The sequence below is a fragment of the Acipenser ruthenus genome, chromosome 4 (assembly GCF_902713425.1).
Source record: "Acipenser ruthenus chromosome 4, fAciRut3.2 maternal haplotype, whole genome shotgun sequence".
Taxonomy (NCBI): Eukaryota; Metazoa; Chordata; class Actinopteri; order Acipenseriformes; family Acipenseridae; genus Acipenser; species Acipenser ruthenus.
In genome coordinates, this window is record NC_081192.1 from 4780819 (window position 1) to 4801030 (window position 20212).

The following is a 20212-nucleotide window of genomic DNA, read 5'->3' on the forward strand; positions in this document are numbered from 1 at the left end:
AGGGTCCACTGGAATCTGGCATGTACTAAGATGGGCCAGTCGCAGTGCAAACATACCGCAATTTGCATTTTCATTACGACAATTCGCAAAGTGCACATTTTGTCGTATGTACTAAGAAAAAATATGTTAATGAAAAGAGCCGCAATATACAAAATATTATTTTGTGTCATCTTTGCGAGATTTCTAGCGAGAGTTGTGCAACATTTTTTCAAATAAAATAGCGGGAGTTGAGTTGTGGTTTGCTGCAGCAGAGGGTGCCCGAAGGATAACGTCTATACATGCAAGGGTGCAAGAATCAAAATAACATTGCTTTTGTTAAATGTAAACGTCATCTGTACAATGCATTCTGTTCCATCTTCATTTTACCTATTTTAATACTGTTATACACTGAGTGTACAAAACATTAGGAACACCTTCCTAATATTGAGTTGCACCCCCTTTTGCCCTCAGAACAGCCTCAATTCGTCGGGGCATGGACTCTACAAGGTGTTGAAAGGGTTCCACAGGGATGCTGGCCCATGCTGACTCCAATGCCTCCCACAGTTGTGTCAAGTTGGCTGGTAGTGGATCTCTACTCCGAATAGCTTGTTCCATCTCATCCCACAAAGATGCTCAATTGGATTGAGATCTGGTGACTGGGTAGGCCACTGCAGTAAGCTGAATTCACTGTCATGTTCGTGGAACCATTCCTGGACAACCCTAGCCTTGTGGCATGGGGCATTATCCTGCTGAAAAAATCCATTAGCAGATGGATACACTGCTGCCATGAAGGGATGCACCTGATTGGCAGTGATGTTCAGATATCCTGTGGCATTCAAACGTTGCTCCACTTTTATCAAGGGACCCAATGTGTGCCATGAAAACACACCCCACATCATCACACCACCACCACCAGCCTGCAATGTTGACACGCGGCATGATGGATGCATGTACTCGTAGTTTTCTCCATACCCTAGTCCTCCCATCAGCGTGAAACAGTAGGAACCAGGATTCATCAGACCAGGCAATGTTTTTCCAATCCTCCAGTGTCCAGTGTTTTCGTTCCTTAGCCCACTGCAACCGCAGTTTCTTGTGTTTTGCTGAAAGAAGTGGAACTCTGTTAGGTTGTCGGCTGCCATACCCCATTTGTGTCAAGGTACGACGAGTTGTGCATTCTTTTTTGGGTCTTTCGGCACCAATGTTGTACTGGACTGTCAGTTGACTAACTGTAGCCCGTCTGTTGCTCTGCACAATTCGTGTCAGCCTCCTTTGGCCTCTTTCATCAATGAGCCGTTTTCGACCACTGGCCTGCCGTTGGCTGGATGTCCTTTGGGTGGTGGACCATCCTTGATACACACGGGAAACTGTTGAGCATGAAAAACCCAGCAGCGTTGCAGTTCTTGACACACTTAAACCGGTGTGCCTGGCACCTGCTACCATACCCCGTTCAAAGGCACTTAAATCTTTTGTCTTGCGCATTTACCCTCTGAATGGCACACATACACAATCCATGTCTCAATTGTGTCAAGGCTTAAAAATCCTTCTTTAACGTGTCTCCCTTCATCTACACTGTGGATTTAACAGGTTACATCAATAAGGGATCCTAGCTTTCACCTGGATTCACCTCGTCAGTCTATTTCATGGAAAGAGCAGGTGCTCCTAATATTTTGTACACTCCATGCATATATATATATATATATAAATATATATATATATATATATATATATATATATATATATATATATATATATATATATATATATATATATATATATAAAATGAGAGGCAGTTTAATCCTATCAGATTCTGTAGTAGGGCCACAACCTTCACCCCCCTAAAGCTTTTCATAATCATACAGTAGCCCCTCGCTAAACCGGACTTAAGGAGGTGTCGGGTTTAAAAACAATACAATAAAATTGCACACATACATTTACTGTTCTGAATGAATTTTAAATATAAATCATTGCGCTGAAATAACACTAATGTGTTTTGGGTACACTGCACATTACATTATGTAAAAATATAAATCTGTACAGTAGTCCTATACAGTATACAGTACAGTAGTAAAATCAAATGAATACCTAGCGCACTTTCTTTTTACTTTAGTAACACAAAATGGTAACACAAAATAAATCATGCTGCTGCATCCTACGCATTGGTGTACAATGCGAATAAAAGATTATTTTAAATTGAAACTAAATTATTTTTAAATTTTATTTTAATTATTATTATGTTTAACTTGGTCTACTTAGTAGCCTAGACAATTAACACACAATAGATCATGGTCCTATACAGATGTTCAGAATGAGCTGGAGGGGTTAGTGGCACATGTGTGCAGTCTATTGCTCCCAACACGCTGAGAAAACCAGAAATGTCATAGAAATGTGTTTTCAAGGCTTGTAAGTACACCCTGCCTTTAGTGAAAATTAGGTAGGGTGTTCGTCTCACTGGCAACATGAGAAAAAGCTGACTCGGAAATGCCAGCAACAATTAAAACATGCTTTCAAAGGTTCTTAACAAATTGATGAAATTGTAAGTGTCGCAATTGCCCACAGCTTTAGTACATCTCATTACAATATTTTTGATCCTTCATTTGTACTGTCTCCACCCTGTTTTTGTGAATTTCTGCAGGAACGCCCAGAATTACATATTCATTTAAGACTAAAGCGCAAATAAGAAGCCAATTCGTTAAAATGATGCTGACAGCGTTGCGTTTGTTTAGTACATGGCATGTTACACTTCCAACTGGTTTGCAATGATTGCGACAGACGCAAGACTTTAGTACATCTACCCCATAGTTATAGAGCAGTGCTTTAGTCATGGAGGCCAGAAATTACTCCCTTGATTCTTGCAGACTATTTTTACACACAGGCCTGATAAAAGCAGGTGCTGTAAACCTTCAGCTTTTTTTGCAGACATCTGTTTCAATATTGTTAATAGATTCATTAGACAAGTTATTTATAATACAGAGAATATACTTGTTATTAACTCTTTAAGGTATTCTGACCAGCATGTTTAAAAACATTCTTTTGGTTTACCCCATATTTCTTCTTGATTCAAACAAGTGTGTACCTGCAAAATGTGAATTTAGAAGCTGAGCGGTGTTGCTGTCCATAGTTACAGGGTTAGATTTGTTAGTATTTGTAAAAAAAACAAAATACTTCTGGGACACTTTAGAGTCTTTATTTGCTATGTTCTTTTTAAGCGATTTGATCATTGTAACTTGGTGATTGCTGGACTACCAAAATCCTGTCAAAGCACCAGTTCATTCTGAATTCTGCTGCCCCAGCCTTGACACATAGCAGGTCTACAGAGCCCATCACACCTGCCTGGAGAAATCTTTATGGGCTTCCTGAAGCCTTTAAGATTGATTTTAAGGTCTTGTTGTTGAACTTTAAGATCCTTCGTGGGCTATCTTCTCAGTACCTTTCAGACACGATGCCTGAGTAAGTCCCAGCTCATTCTCTATGCCCTGCAATTGCATTATATTGTATAGTTATTAATGATGTGAATGGTAATCACATTCTTTCAACAGGTTTTGATTGCACATTACCGAAGTAGGTAGTGTGGACATGGTATTTAGCCAGGGAGCAATGCAAATGGGTCATGAACCCAATCTTCATCCTGGATACACCCAAAAGTGCAGTTGATGTTTCAACTTGTTTTTGTTGCAAACAGAATCATCATCATCCTCATCTCCTAAGATCATTGTTGGTACTATGATGGAATCCCCTTTGACAAAGAGAGCTGTATCCTGCATATTACTCCCACGTCCACCACTGGGGGATCCAGAATAAAAAGAGCAGAACAGAAAGAGCACAACATGTGTACAATGATTAGGAGAAGTGTGCAGTTAGCAGGATTATAGCAATAACACCTCTGTGTTAGAAAACTGTGTGTGTGTGTGTGTGTGTGTGTGTGTGTAAAGGGCTTGTAACCAGGAGGTCCCCGGTTCAAATCCCACCTCAGCTACTGACTCATTGTGTGACCCTGAGCAAGTCACTTAACCTCCTTGTGCTCCGTCTTTCGGGTGAGAAGTAATTGTATGTGACTCTGCAGCTGATGCATAGTTCACACACCCTAGTCTCTGTAAGTCGCCTTGGATAAAGGCATCTGCTAAATAATAAAATTATATATATATAGAGAGAGAGAGAGAGAGAGAGAGAGGGAGATAGATAGATAGAGCAATGCTCATAGAACAATAGTATAAGCCAGCAGACCTATAATCTTGCTGTCTTCGTCTCTGCCATATACAGCATCTTTGTTTTCCAGTACTGAATAAAGGGAAAGTATTACCACCTCAGTGCAAGTAAAACTGAACCTTGGGCAGCTTGTTGAAGTCATTTTCTATTTTTACCAGGGAGTTTTTAAACAAAGAAGGACAGAAGTCCTTCAGAAATTCAAGACTTGTTTATGGATTCTGCCTTAAAATCTGACCATCAAATTATAAGTGTTTCCATTCAAGATGTTTCTGAATCCTTAGGACGGTTTGGGCATTCAGGCTTTCTTGATTACCAAGAATGCTGCAGAAGGAGCAGCTTGCCAAAATGTGACTAATTTGAATTGTATTTCTACTATTTTAAGCACACTGTGTCCATTCGTTACTGTACATCAATGTATTGAGGTACATTAGCTACACACACACGCATATATATATATATATATATTTACAAAAATGTTCACAATGAATCAGCAGCACAGAGGCATTGTTTTTCTTATAGTGAAATCAGGACATACATTCTCATTCAGCAGGAATCCAATGAGTCTGTCAATCCTGTAGCTACTATTAGAACAACATTATTGCTGCAATAATTGTGAATTAATGAAAGGGTAGAAAACGTCTTATGGCCAATTAAAATGATTTTAAGCAACTGTCCCCAGCAAATGTAAGCAAGGTCTCTGGATTATTATGGCAGTTTCACATGCTGTGTTCTGTAATTTCTTGGCAACAGAAACACAGGGCCACAGTGATCATGTGGAAATTGACCCCTTAGACATTGTTGCTAGCACCCCTATCAATAATCAATTTAAACTGGAGGCCAAGGTTCAGTGGTTATTTCTGTAACCCTCAGGGACAGAATATAGTAGCTGCTAGTCTGTAGTTGGCTCTGTATCTAAAAGGCAGTTTCCACTGCTGGCCGGATGCTTCTTCTGGCCTGGTTTGCTATATCGTACCCGATGTGACCAGACCTGACCACAAAGGAACTCCGTCATCATGTGGCAGGGAGGTGTGTGACTCTGAAATCCAGTGATTTGGCACTGTGCGGAATATGTGTCCTCGAGAATTTTATGTAGAGCGAAAATCAAAATAGCAACTAATTAAGAATACTCTGTAAATGTGTGCTTGTAAACTGTGTTATTCTTGTTCAGATCTGTTAGCGTTCTCTGTGTGTTTTGGTGCTTGTGTGACAGAGCCGAGAGACTGTGTGTGAGTGCGTCACTGAGGGGGACGGGAGCCGGTCTGACACCACCAGTCAGAGATAGGGAGTGTTGGACCAATGAGAGAGGAAGGGGGAGGGACTTGGGTGTGTGTGTGGAGATGACAGTTTGGAAGAGAGAAGCGGGACCTGGCGATGGGAGAATTGAGAGAGTTGAGAGGAAGTTCAGTTTGTGAGTGAGAGGAGAGGAATGAGAGTCATTGTTCACTAAAAGTTAAAAAAAAAATATAAAAATATAGCGGTTTCCTCCTGCTTTGAACCGCAGCTGTTGTCTGTCTCATTATATCCTAGAAACCCCGCAGCTCTCAGCACTACAGTATGTAAATAAATCCTGTTCGTCTGCAGGGCGTATCAACTTCAACTTCCGTCTCGATCTCCTGCCTGTCACTCAGCAGCAAATTCACACACCTAGACAGCTACTCTGTCACAAGCATTAATACCCTGAATCTTTCTAAACAAGGGATTTAGGGGAGCTCTCTAAAAGCAGAATCTCAAAACAATAATATAGTACAGTAACTGTTACAACTGTGTGTAATGGTATTTAACAGGATTCATTTATCTGCCTTTTTACATATCCGCCCTTACTCTGGTCCCACCACAGTCGGATACGCAATGGATTACTGTACTGGGTTTCTTTAAAACACAGCACAATATCATCCCACAAACCCCCAGTGACCATTTGATTTGGTACAAGAACTTTTGAGGGTGACCACATTTGGAAAAAGCAATTAAACATGTTTTTCATGGCCAGGGCCGGCCCCTGCCCACAGTGGAAATGAGGCATTAGACGACACGCTAGGGACAGTTTAAAGGTGATACATTTAAGAGCTATTCTAGAGAACAGCCTTCATTGCACTGAGTGGTTCTATATCCCTTCAGAACTGAAACACCTTGCGCACACATCAAACCTGTCCTGCCCTGGCTGTCCGTGGTGTAAACCCTTTTGACAGTATCATGTGCAGTCCTTTTAAATACATACATTTTAAAGATAGTGATACACTGAAATGCCTAATATAAGACTTAGGAGCTACTGTCACAGAAAGGATGTTATGCCAGATAAGAAGACAATCACTGAGCAGAGGTTCCTCAAGAGAGAGAAAACTCCTGTGATGCCAGTGAAATCATGTCTGAAAACAACTCAACCATCAATGATAAGAACTAATTTAGTTCCTCACAGAAAGTGAGTGTTTCAATGTACAGTAATTTTAAAAGCCAGGTGCACCTATATATATATATATATATATATATATATATATATATATATATATATATATATATATATATATATATCATGACTTTCCGTCTTTCATTCTTCAGTAATTATCGTACATCCATCCACAGGGACCCATCTATTGACTTCAGCTGTTGTTGTGAAGCAGCGCAATGACAGCAGCAGTGGAGATTATGTATATTTCAGGTATCTGTACTTACACAGCAAAAAACTTTCGCTGCCAAGTTCTCATCAAACTGCCCAATAATTATCCGGACATCGTTATCCTGCAGAAGACAAAGAAATAAAAATCATAAATGTGTAAATAGTTAAAAACAAAAAAAAGAAAGCACCTCCAGGAAATTCAGTCACATCTGTCTCACAATATGATGCCAAGAAAGAGTGAGCCACTCATCAATTAGACATGTTGGGCACTGTTTCAATAGGAATAAAATCAGCATGACATCAATGAACTTGCATGGGAACTACTATCGAGAAGGGACACTTAAGACAGGGCAGCAATCCAAGTGTAGCCTGAAGGGGTACTTGGTTTGGCCCTGAGAAGACTTAACAAAATGGAACTACATTTTGCTGAAAAGGGTGAGGGACTTGTGTTAGTGGAGAGAAAACTAAACCTGAACAATGTTATGAAAGCTATTATGCCAGGTCAGAAGCCCTGCTGCTGTAAATAGTTTGTGGGTGTGGGTGTGGGTGTGGGTGTGTGAATGTAAGGTTGGCAGGGATGGGAAATTTCTCCTTCTTTATATACAACAGGCCACTTCCCAATCAGCATCAATTACCTTACATTCCCACACACACTCAGTATTTCTGCCCTGCCACAGTTATGTTGAAGCCTGTGCAGGTACTTAGGGAAAGCTTTGTGAAGGTAGACAAGTGCAGTGAGGGAAAGAGCTGCACTTGCTGTGTGTGGCGGTTATTGCACTTAAACCAGGGCTTCTCAAACCCTGGTCCTGGGCACCCCCTGTGTCTGCTGGTTTTCATTCCAACTGAGCTCTCAATCACTTAACTATACCCTTAATTGAACTGATCATTTGTTTAATGAGACTGTTTTACTTGCTTGTTTTCAGCTCTAAACAGTTGCAGAGTTCAAGTTACTTGTAAAATGTTAACTGGAAATCTGTAACTGTTTAAGAGCTGAAAACAATTAAATAGTTCAAATTAAACAAATGATCAGTTCAACCCTGGTTTAAACCAAGCCACAGTCATCTTTGTTTTAAAGTGTGTTAAAATATCCTCCTTGATCTGGAATATCTTTCGAATGGTGTCTAACTTCTGATTAATAACATTGTGCCTGATACCTCTGGTCTCCAGTGTCTCTCTGCTCTCTAGCACCTCTGCTCCTGTCACATGTGCTTAAAGATGTGACCTGATAGCACGTTGTTGATTTGTCAATACGTTGGCTCGGATAACTTATTTTGAAGTGGGACCCAGGACACAAGGAGTAAACAGATGCATTTACATTTTACACCATTACTGAACCCAAATCATTTTTGTGTATTGCATGTAGGTAAACTGCATTTTAAATATTTAATGGCAACTGAATCCAAAAAGCAGGAGCCCTGCACATTAAAAAGCTGTCTCTGTTCTCATAGGGGAAGCTTTCTGCTGTAGCGAAGTCTATATTCAAAGTGTAGTACTTCAGATCAGTCGGGTCTGTAACGCTTTTAACCACATCCAACTGAATTACTGCACCTCATTTGCAAAAGATAAATAAAACAATATGTATAGTTATGCACAACACAGCATTTGCATTCAGTTTTTACATAATTCTACACAGGTTCGTCCATTTGAACATATTCAATTTGATATGATTAATATCACTTAATCCAGACTCTTCTGGTATGATTTTAATCAAACCCAGGTGAATACTGCTTGACAACCCATGTTTCATTTGTAAATTAAAAAAAAAAAAAATACATGTTATGTACTTTTTTCTCAATTTGCAGAGGGAAAAAAACACTGATGATTATAGGCTTTGAAATATCTTGACAGCATTCAAGGCACTTACAAAATCGCAGCACGATGATTTAAATATGAGTGCTTTTTGCCTACAAGTAGCGCCAAACAAGTTGCAAAGAATGTGCCAATCAAAGTGAAACTGATCTACTTCATGCCATTCTGCAGCTGTGCAGAAATGTTAAACAGAATCATGACTTAGCACCTCTAGAAATGCCAGCACTACGCCAGAGACACATGAATGAAAACCTGAAGACTCATAACAGTCTATTCAATTAATCTCAATTGTAGAGGATTTAAATGATTTTTTGTTTAAAAACTAACATCTGTAACAGTGAGTGTAAGTCTCTTTTTATTTTATATTTCTATGTTTACATGAAGATGGAGATCAGATATTCATGCCTTGATGGAATTGCTGGTGTTTTAGTTTAAATCACTGGAGATATATACTTTGTGCATGCAGGCCGTTTGTTAAGTATAGTCCAACTGCAGCGTGCTGGAATAAAACAAAGTTATGTTTCTACAGTATGTTTATTTGCATACAACATGAGTTAGCATTAAAGCATGTACAGTATTTGTTGAAATGACAGTAATGTTGCATTTTACTCACCCAAAACTCACTTTCGGCCTGATTTTCAGAAGGGGCAAAGTGAAAAACAGATAGGTGGCAAACTGTATTTTCAAGACCTGTAAGTCAGCTGCGCAATGGCATTTCAGGGTGTGCGCTTTATAAAAATGCACTCACATTACAGCTTGTTAAGCAAGTTCTATTTTGCAAATAACGTCTTATTTTCAAAAGGTGCAACTGATGTGCCCATATATCAATAAGAAACATCTGCTACAAATCAAGGATTCCTGGTAGCTCTTCCATTCTGGGTGCAGGCTATCGTTCCATTAAAAGAAACAAAAAAACAATTTGCCACATTTTAGGCCTGCTTTTCACATATGTAAATGAGGTTGCAGACCAAAATATGCGACGGCACTGAGGCGGGCCTGGGACAGCACAATAGTGTGAACAGGGTCTTAGTACACCAAAATACATTTGCTAATTAAGACACCGACCCCTCTCATGTCTTATTTAAACTGTGATCGCTGACAGGGCTACTGAGCTGTAATCGACAATGGAGGATATCGAAGCACTTCCAATTCTCTGACTGGGGCACGAGAGGGAAGGGAGGAGGAAAAAACGACCCTACCAAAACCCATAATAGCTTGTCCCCGTCAGACATTTCTAGATCTAACTCCAATACAAGTTATACGTAAATGCAGATTGGATATAGGCACTATAAAAGAGCTGTGTGATCTGCTTAAGTCTGATTTAGAATCACAAACAGCCCGCAGTCATGCCATACCTGTACCTGTAAAGAGTATATAATATTTCCAATTGGGGATGTGGAACAAAATAGAACCAAACAAATTTTATGAGTTGTCTGGCTTCCCAAACGTGCTTGGTGTAATAGCTTGCACATATGTTGCAATATCCCCAGACTCAAGGAATTAAATTGATTTCCAAAAAAGAAAACATCATCATTCTTTAACTGCAAGTTTAATGTGATGCTCAATGTATTATCACTGATGTGGTTGCCAAGACCCTGGCTCTTGACGCGACTCATTTATCATGGAGAACAGCGCTTTGTTCAGAAAATTTGAACAGGGGCTTAAGTGGAGGCTGGCTAATTTTAGAATATATTAAATACGTAATTAACATATGACCATTCTAAAACATATGTCACAAATGCATATTCATTTTTAACATTTTTATTATGATTTTTCACAAACACACAGAAACATTCAGAAAAATAATATGAATTTTAATATTACATCAGAGAATACTTTGTTATATTGAGGATTGTTTTTTTTCTATAGGAACGCTGCATTATTATTATTATTATTATTATTATTATTATTATTATTATTATTATTATTATTATTTAGTCATTTAGAAGATGCTTTTATCCAAAGTGACTTACAGAGACTAGGGGGTGAACTATGCATCACAACAGCTGTTCTGCGTTTAGGTCCCAGAATCTTTTTTGGACTTCTTTATTTTACCTTTTTATGGAAGAGGTTGCATTTATTTTTTCGGTTATATACTTCCGAATTTTAAATTTAGCAGTGGCTCCGGACCTTTTGCCGAAAAGAACATTTTGATGTACTAAAATCTCAGAGCAAAAGCTCAACTTCGGTGGCTAATTTTTTTCCCCCCATTGTTGAAATGACATTTCCTCGTTGGCTTCCTCGTTGTTGTCCAGTTAAAAGGAAGTCCAGACTATTGAATGTGACTAATTGGCTTGTTCAGGAACCCGAAAATCAATTGCCGTTTCAATTGAATCAGTCATAACAAGAAATCACCAAAAGGCTTTGCGAGCAGGAGAAATGAACCTGCCCCTGTTGAAAATAAAGAAGTATAATTCGGTGTCAAAAAAACCTTGCAGTGCAAATGTATTGTGTCGTAACCAGAGCTGACATTCTACCAGGTCAACCGAGGTTTCAAGCTATAGCTTGGAATATATGCTTGGTATTTACTATTCAACCTCCAAATCTATGTTACAAGGCAGACTAACAGAGAAAATTAAGGAGTTTTGTACTTTACCAGAATTTTGACATGAGCATCAGCATTGATGATGCAGAAAAACAAGCGAGGACACGACCTTGGAGTCCTCATAGCTAGATTGCGACCTCTATTTTATCTCTAAAAATGTGCCTTCTGAAAATCAGGCCCACAGTGTCTAAATTGGAGAGTAAATTACTCAATGACCCAAAACCTTACCTGGAGCGCTGATGTGAGTAATAAACACTCAAGGGCCAAGGATAACAAACTGAAGGAAGAAAAATTGAAGCCTATGTAAACAGAATTAAGATGTTGCATCATTTGTTTCGCCTGCGGTGTTCATTAGTTCATTTAAATCAACATGTTTATTTACTTATTTATTTATTTTTTTGCTCCATTGGTCCTAATACCATTTATTTATTTATTTATTTTTTACTGGAATGTACATTGTTACATTGTTTGAGGAAGAAATAGACTGAACAGCAGATAGGTGACTCCCTAAACTCATTCTCACTGTATCCCTGTTCTGGTAAGTCAGTTACCATATTTTAAATCTATATTATAAATCTATATTGAGATAAAACCGACAATCCTCATAAGGAAAATATAGAAAGCAAAGCAAAGACAATGCCTTGTTCAGTTTTTCTATAGGAAGTCATCCTTGTATGTACAGCAGACAGTATATACAGTCACACAACTTTGATATTATACATCTCTTTTCTGTAACAATATATATATTCGTTTATACAGTTACGTGCTCCCAGTTAGTGCATTTATTCTTTCTCTACTAGGTTACCAGTACCGGTAGCTTTATTTTTGTGGTCAGTCCACACTGGATTCCTGTGACCAAGAAGGTGCTCTTCCCATCATGCAATGTATAAGTAACCTTTTATTTTATTTCATTGGTAACCCCAGGTAAAAAGCAGGACCAAATTGCTAGCTGTGATTGCAAATATCTCTCTTCCACAGGCACCATTTTAAATCGCACGTCGTAGTATGTGGTCTTAAGTCACATCAACTTTGCGTCTCGCAGCAAATCTGTCAATTGAATGAACAATCTGAGCCTGGAATGGGCTTTTATCACAGCCAAAAAGATGCTGGATGAGAAGGTCTTTGTTCTGCAGGTCTTGTTTTTTCACAGCTTTCAGTTTTGCCTTTTCATTCCTGTCAGACAAGCTGCTGTTTCCCTGTTACGTCCCCTCTCAAGCAAACACAGCTCCCTTTTCTCATGAAGAGTCACAACTATTCACTTCACATAGCTGGCAATTGGCAAGCTACGAGGCCATGGGGGTTTAATACCATATGCAAAAGAGACTTCACCTTTCAGGATTATAAAAAGGAGGACCTGCTTCATTTATTCTGGCAAAAAGAGTGAAAATGATTCTGTGTACTGATAGATGAATGTAGACACTGATAAATACACAAAAGGCTGCTGTAGATACAATGTGGATGGATAGATGAAGGGATGGATGCATAAAAGATGATAATCTGTCACCATAAAGTCAAATATGACAGTATGAGACAGACTAGGGGCGGGATATAATACAGTGGCCTTGGCTTAAACATTGCACACAATGTAATTGAGGAGTCAGAATTGTGTTGCTCAACAGCCCCTCAACATATATGTTTTATACTTTTTCTTGTTTTTTTTTTTGTTTTTTGATTGTAAAATGATGTCAAGAAAGAAAAGCAATTGTTCTGGCAGAGGCTTGAAACAGCAACGTGTTGGATTCTTCATGACACGGCCAATCTGACAAGCTTCAAAATGCAATTATTGTTAAAACACACCGGCAGATTACATTTAGAGATGGTACGGCTCTATTAATAGATGAGCAAGCTTGGCAGTCTATTTATGTATCAAAGATCTAAGTAGCAAGCTGTTTTTCCATCTCTCTTTGCAGGGACATCCAGTATCTGGGCAACTGCCACTGCATCTTTTGATAAGTGACTTTAAGCTACAAGCATACATGCTATCTGCTCCTTGCAAAGCTATTTCTGTCTCACATGGAGGTGTAAAAAGCTCACCACTGATCTGTATGCACATTATAGACGTGGATTGCAAACAGCACTGTAGTAGCAGATGCTATGGGACCACAGAGATTTTTATTTTCTAACTAAATTGGACACCTTATCCAATTGAGTGGCACCAAAATTAAATGCCCAGAAAAAAATCTCCCTTAATTGAACAGCAGCTTTAACATATATTATTACATCTGAATTACTGAAGCCCTTGAATGAGCACTGCACTCACATATCAGATTTCTAATAGACGCCACCCTTGAATAAATGCTGCTCTCAATAATTAAATGTCATTTTTTTCCCCCTACCCCTTCTCAAATAAATGCAACACTTAATAAAGAAACACATAAAAAACACAGTATGGCAAAACATTACAAATAAAAACAATATTAATTGAATGAACTTGAATAAAATGTATTTAAAAGAATACAATTACACACTGGAGCACACAGGTATTTTACTGTAAAGTTTATGGTACCCAAATAAAAGAAGCATACCGTAGGTACACCACACTATGTACTGGTGTAGTAGTAAATAGAGCAGCACTATATATCTATATTTATATATATATATATATATATATATATATATATATATATATATATATATATATATATGGGTAAATGAGGGACACCAAGTACATTAAAAGCAAGGGCTTCCACACAGGTGTGGCTCATGCATTAATTAAGCAAATAACATCCCAACATGCTTAGGGTCATGTATAAAAATGCTGGGCAGGCCTGGTTGCCTATAATTATGGCTAGCATGGCTGCAAGAGGAGACCTCAGTGACTTTGAAAGAAGGGTGATTGTTGGAGTGCGCTTAGCAGGAGCTTCAGTGACCAAGACAGCTCAACTTGTTGATGTTTCACGAGCAATGGTGTCTAAGTGATGTCGGCATGGAACTCCGAGGGAAAGACATCATCAGCAAAGGGCAACAGTGGGCGGAAGCACATACTCCAGGATTGTGATATCCGTTCATTACTTTGAATTGCAAAACAGGCGAGCAACTGCATATCAATTGACTGCAAATTTCAACCTGGGGCACGAGCAGCCAGTTTCATTAAAAACGGTCCCCCGAGAACTCCACAGAGCGGGATACTATAGTGGCCCAATGCCCTATTAGGTGACTTTACATTGGTGTTTCCATTTTTTTGTTCACTACCTGTATACATATTAGGGATTAGCAAGAAAAGTAATACATTTTAGTTGTAATGCTGAGCTGTATGATTATTATTTAAATTTCTTAAATGCATTTCTGTTTTGGTTGTATGCACGGTATTTTGGCTAATCCAGACAGGAAGTTCGGAGAGGGGTGTGTGTGGTGCTTTGGAGTGTCAATGGGGAGCAGAAGCTAGTGTAGCTCTCACTGTGGCGTTGCTGTTAGGGGATAGCCACGGGATCAACTCATCTTCCTCACAGAAGCCAAGCCTGGATCAGGAGTGTTTAGTTGTCTTGCTGGTTGAAGAGAAAGAAATGCACCGTATATTAAAGAACTGCTGTAAGAAAAGAAAGGGAAAATAAACTGCCGGTGATGAATTGACATTTCTCTCTTGTTATTATTTCCCTCTCCACGCTACACTGGTATGTGACCTCACCTAGTTAAACACCGATCTGCTCTGAGAGCTCAACAGATTTCAGTTTGAAGTTGTAGGACTTCTTCACCATCCTGATGCAGTTGAATCCGCAGAAATAAACTCCAATATATGCTCCCTCAAATACCGTAAAAAACGCAATAAAAAATGATTTAAAAAACCATAGTAATTCTAATTACCACCGACCTTGAATAAGCGCGCAGCTGTTTTTAACAATTTAAAATAAATGTTGCAGCGTTAATAAAAAAAGTAATATGGTATATTCATTTTTTAAAGAAAATATACTAATTAAATTATTATTTTATTGTAAGCTGCAGTGTTTCATTAAAAATATTTTAGTTTCTCTCTTTGTTTTTTCTCCAAAAAGCGTATAGAGTCAGCATTCGGATATCTGTTATGCAGATACACGTCAGTTGCATTTTACCGCCCTTGTATTAAGAATAAAATCAATCCCCATTATACATGTAACCAATTAATGCAGTTACCCGTCAAACACGATTTCCGACTCTGTCGCCAGTTTTCTGATACAAAGCCCATCTCTTCAATGTTACAATGCACTTCTTTATGGTGTTTTTTGTTGTTTTATTCCCTCGCATGCCAGTCTGTCTTTATTGAGCAGTTACACAGCGCTTCCTCCAATTTCACATGATGCAAATTCAGCAAAAACAAAGCTATGATGATGTAAAAGTTAATCATTAAACAGTTTTAGATACTGTGATGCATTTTTAAAAAAATCTGTCATCTTTAGTTGCTTTTGTGCATTTTTATTTGCAAGTGAACTGTGATATTAGGGCCTTATCGAGCACTATATTCTGCAATTTTGAATAATGACGTTGCATACTGTTTTAATTCTGGAAACAGGTGTTGTTTTTTTAACTTCTTTTGCTAAATTGCATTGCCTTTTACATTTCACGCAGTTCTGTGCATAGGTAACATTTTGATTTCATTTTGCTGTTGGGTCGTTAATGGGGAATTTTACATACTGCTACAATACGTACCACATTTGAGAGTATTGTAATGACCCGTGCCCTTGGAAGATGAAGCAGAACACGTAATGCATTGCCAGGTGCAATGAATAACCAATTTATTGGTAGAATTAACATGGTCCCTGTTTGGGCCAAGACCACACCACAAAAACAAGAAAAACCCCTAACTCCTTCCTTCACTCACTTGCTGACCCCACTCTCACTTTCTAAGGTCCTTGCTCTCAGACTCTCACTATACTTCCTTACCCGGCTTCAATCTCTCAGTCTCTCACAGGCTTACTTGCTCTCGCTGTTTAGCACTGGAGTGCTGACTGTTCGGTTCCGTGAGCATTCAAACCTTCCACTGACTCACACTGTCCCGCGCAAGTGGTACTTATACCCCCCTGTTGCTCCCACCCATTCTTCCTGGACTGACCAACCGAATCCATCCCTCGCTCCTCTCCCCATTCTAAGGGGCATGGTGGCACCCTTACAATACATGCAACATGTACATAGGACAAGACAGACGAGACAAACAAACAGGATAACATACAAGTCCAATAGACACACAACGGTGCCCGGGTCGCTACAGTATGTACGTGTCCACAGTCCTCTCTTTTGGCAAGTGATATTTTCATATCGTTCTGAATTAAAATACTTATTTTGTTGAAAATATAGTACTGTACCAACAAAACCAACTACAGTACATCTAAATGGAAGCCTACTTATTTTAAAACACATCCCTTTTAGCTATGTATTTTTTTTGTGTTCCCTGAAAAAACAGACAAGGGTTGGAACAGACCAAAATAGAATAATCAGATATGCATCACACTCGTTTAACCATCACTGAAGTCAAAATTTTATAGGGTCGGATATGTGAGTGCTGACTGTATAAATTATTTAAAATGGCCACTTAATTAAATATTCAATGATAAGATCTAGTTCTCAGCTGTCTTAATCTCAGATCTTTAATAAAATAGCCAGATATTGCATTCATCACTTATTAAAATACAGATGTGTCTTGATTTTTTATATGCCTTAAAGCTCATCACCATTGATTTAGAATTCTTTATTAAATGTGCCAGTTTAACGATTATGATCTGATATTAAATACATGTACCTCACAGTTCCTTTAGTTTATTTAACAAGATTTATTCAACTTACGAACAATCACACACATACAATTGATCAAATCTTTGTCCCCTCCTTTCCACTCAGCAAGTTAACCAGTTTACACTTCATGAGCGGTGTTGAACTGAAGCTGTCAGAGTAATACTCAGGTGCACAGCTTCTTCACACTCACCCAACCCTATTATATAAAGGGTAACCCTTGTATGTATGTTAAAATCATCCCCTATTAGATACACTTTTTTTCACACTATTAAAAATAAAATAGTTGGAGCTGCAGCTATTTATGTCCAGCACAGTGATGGAAAACTTGAATCATTACTAGAACCATCAGTTTGCAAGCCCTGGTTGTCAGTGATATAACTATGTCCTGAGAGTTTTGTCACTTTAAATCCGAAGTGACATACAGTAACAGATGCACACATTTAAATTGAAAAAAAAAAAAAAACTACCAAGGTAGCAAGAATCTGTTACCTGTAAGGATACAAAATCCACATCACCTTGGTTCAGTGAAGGAACTTCAAATTTATTGGAAGGAACGTTTGTCATCAGTTATTGCTCCCTATATAATTGTTTTTAATCTATTAACTAAACTGCAGTTTAAATGCAGTTTAAACCCAGTCTTTTAGTTCTTGCCCTCAGAAGTGTGTGAATGGTCTATGACCACATTTTTATAAGACAGTAAAACCTGTATTTACAACCACCTGGACTAATAACCACATAGTAAACCCCAGAGCACACATATTCTGTGTTCAGTATAAGTGAATGACAGGGGCACCTTGATTAAACAGCCACCTGTCCTAAGAAACCACAGATCCCTGTGGTGAGCAGTCAGTTCAGATTTCACTATAATCCACTGCAGCCCACATGGGTTTCAAGACATTATTCTCACAGTGTTATAAGGGTATGGATTACACAAAGACACAGATAAAACAGATAAAGCAGAAATGTATTTGAGGTGGAAAAAAAAAAAAAAAGTTATATCTGGGATTTACAAATTCTACAAATTCCTTTCAATTGTTGGTGTAAAGTAATTAGTGTACAATGTGCTGCCACACATTTCCTCGCTGGGTGTGAATTAAATACATATAAACACAGCAGTTATCAAGTGACAGGTGCGATCCTAACCTCAAGTGTCGAGCAGATGTGTCGCTGTTTGACTTTGCAAGCGCTCATTCATGCCTACATTTGTGTAAATTAGATTTTCTCACATATCTAATTTATAACCATTGTGAGGAATTGTTTTGACCTGGGAAAGTTTAATGGTACACAAATCTAGTACACCTAAAACTAATGAAAAATTGTGAGAAATGTTGAAAGATATTTTTACAGTAATTTTTTCTTTTCTTTTCTAACGCATATTTAATGATTTCTGAATTCAAAATGAAGGCTGTACTGAGAGAGAGAGAGAGAGAGAGAGAGAGAGAGAGAGAGAGAGAGAGAGAGAGAGAGAGAGAGAGAGAGAGAGTGTTATTGATCATTTAGAACGCTACAAGGAAACGACATAACATTGTCTTCATGTTTCATGACATTGTCGTAGCTCTAAGGAGCAGAAACGGTTTTAGCCTTGTAACGCCCAAGCATTTCTGAAATGAGAAAGGCTACTTTATTTATGTAACTAATTCCATTTCTTGTACAAAACACTCTTTTTTTTCCTGTTCGAAAACACATAATGTACTGCATATGAAAAAATCTGCCTTGTGAAAAATAATAATGTAGAGGGGTGGCTAAACATTGTATCATATATGACACAGAAATGGGAATTAGAGGTTGGTTTTTTTTGGTTGTTTTTTTTTTACTGTATATCGTGTATTATGCATTTCTCTGTATTTAAAGTATTATGGATTTTCTTGTTGTTGCTGCATCTTGTAAAGCGCTTTGTGATGGTGGTCCACTATGAAAGGCGCTATATAAAATAAAGATTGATTGATTGATTGATTGATTAATGCATTTTCCATATAATTATAATATATAATTAAAAAAAAAAAATAATAATAATTGTAGGCTAGAGAGTTGTTTACTGCTAATTTTATAATGTTAAAACCTTTCCATTGTTCCTAAATAGGCCTAGGGCCCAATAATTCTGTAGCCTCCTGCTGTCCTGTGCTTGTGGACACAGGTATATTTAATTAACTCCCAGCTTCTACAGACTTTTTTTTTTTAATTTGCCAGAAACAGACTTCACATACACATCAGAAACGATAACCACGAGCATCACTCATTTTCATATTCAAATGCCATGCAAAACATCAGACACATGTGCAGCAGCACCAGCTCAACACCACCCAGCTTACTTACCTTGAGTTTCTTCACGTTGATACAGGGATCATTAGAGAAGCTCTCGGTGTCAGCAATTCTAATATCTGCCTTCTCCAGTTTGCTGGTCAGGTCGTTTCTCACCTGTCAGGAAACAATTGGAGTGAATAAATTGACAAGCATTTACAGTAGGAGGGAAAAGTCTAACTCGCCCCTATATCAATCTGATAAGGAGCAAAATGATTAGTTCTTCAACTTCCTTCCCAGCTCCCCCCCTGCCAAGCGTCGAAATGACCCGAATGCAACGCATCTGGAGGACAGCTCCACAATTACCACAGTACCTATCACCAGAGCCAATGAGCTGATCCTTGCCAGGGATAGTGACAGGGAAGAGTGGTGATTGCACTCATTTACTTTCAATTATCCTGCAGTCACTTTAATGGTGAACTTCATTACTGTACAGTAATTAATGTATTTTTTTTTTGTGGCTATTAATATAGTGACTTTACTCTTAACTTAAATGTGACAACTCAAGCAGACTAATTTGAGAGATAAAAGGAGCGTGTGGGCTATAGGCTTTTGTGAAAACAATTACAATGGAATATCACAATATCATTGAAATGTAGTGCTTGTGACAGGTGAGGCTCAACGGCACTGGCTTCAGCCAGGTACTATGGTGGCAATCTCTATGACAGCTTCTACCAAGCCGTTCAATTACAAAATGCCCTGGTTTATAATGGGTGGTTGGCTGAGGTCACCAAACTAACAGATTCTAACCCAGGCCAGGTAAACAAAATGAGGGGCTACTCAATTGGAATGCTGCACATCTCCTTCTGGCACACTGCATGGACATTACTGAGATAAATATCCATCTACTAAAATGTATTTCAAGTTGCCCACTTCACTGTAACTTACTGTTATATACTGCAGTACCATCCAGCACTGCTAAAACACTGAAAACAAACAGTGGCCATGCATGCACACAGGGAAAAGACAAATCACACCCAAAAAGTTGGATTTTAAACCCTACCATCTCCGATTTACACCAGACTTGGTTCTTAGGGTTGTTTCAGGCAAACAAGCTCAAATTTACA

At 38.4% G+C, this 20212-nt stretch overlaps 1 protein-coding gene across 2 annotated transcripts in view; it reads right to left on the reverse strand.

Moving 5' to 3' along the window:
* Positions 1–20212, reverse strand: part of LOC117399920 (gamma-aminobutyric acid type B receptor subunit 2-like) — a 311468-nt gene that overhangs the window by 136360 nt on the left and 154896 nt on the right. For both annotated transcript variants that reach the window (XM_059021519.1, XM_033999374.3), the window contains exons 4-5: positions 19161–19262; positions 6850–6915 (exon numbers count right to left, since the gene is read on the reverse strand). In XM_059021519.1, the coding sequence (XP_058877502.1) occupies positions 6850–6915; positions 19161–19262 (168 nt within the window). The remainder of the gene's footprint in view (positions 1–6849; positions 6916–19160; positions 19263–20212) is intronic.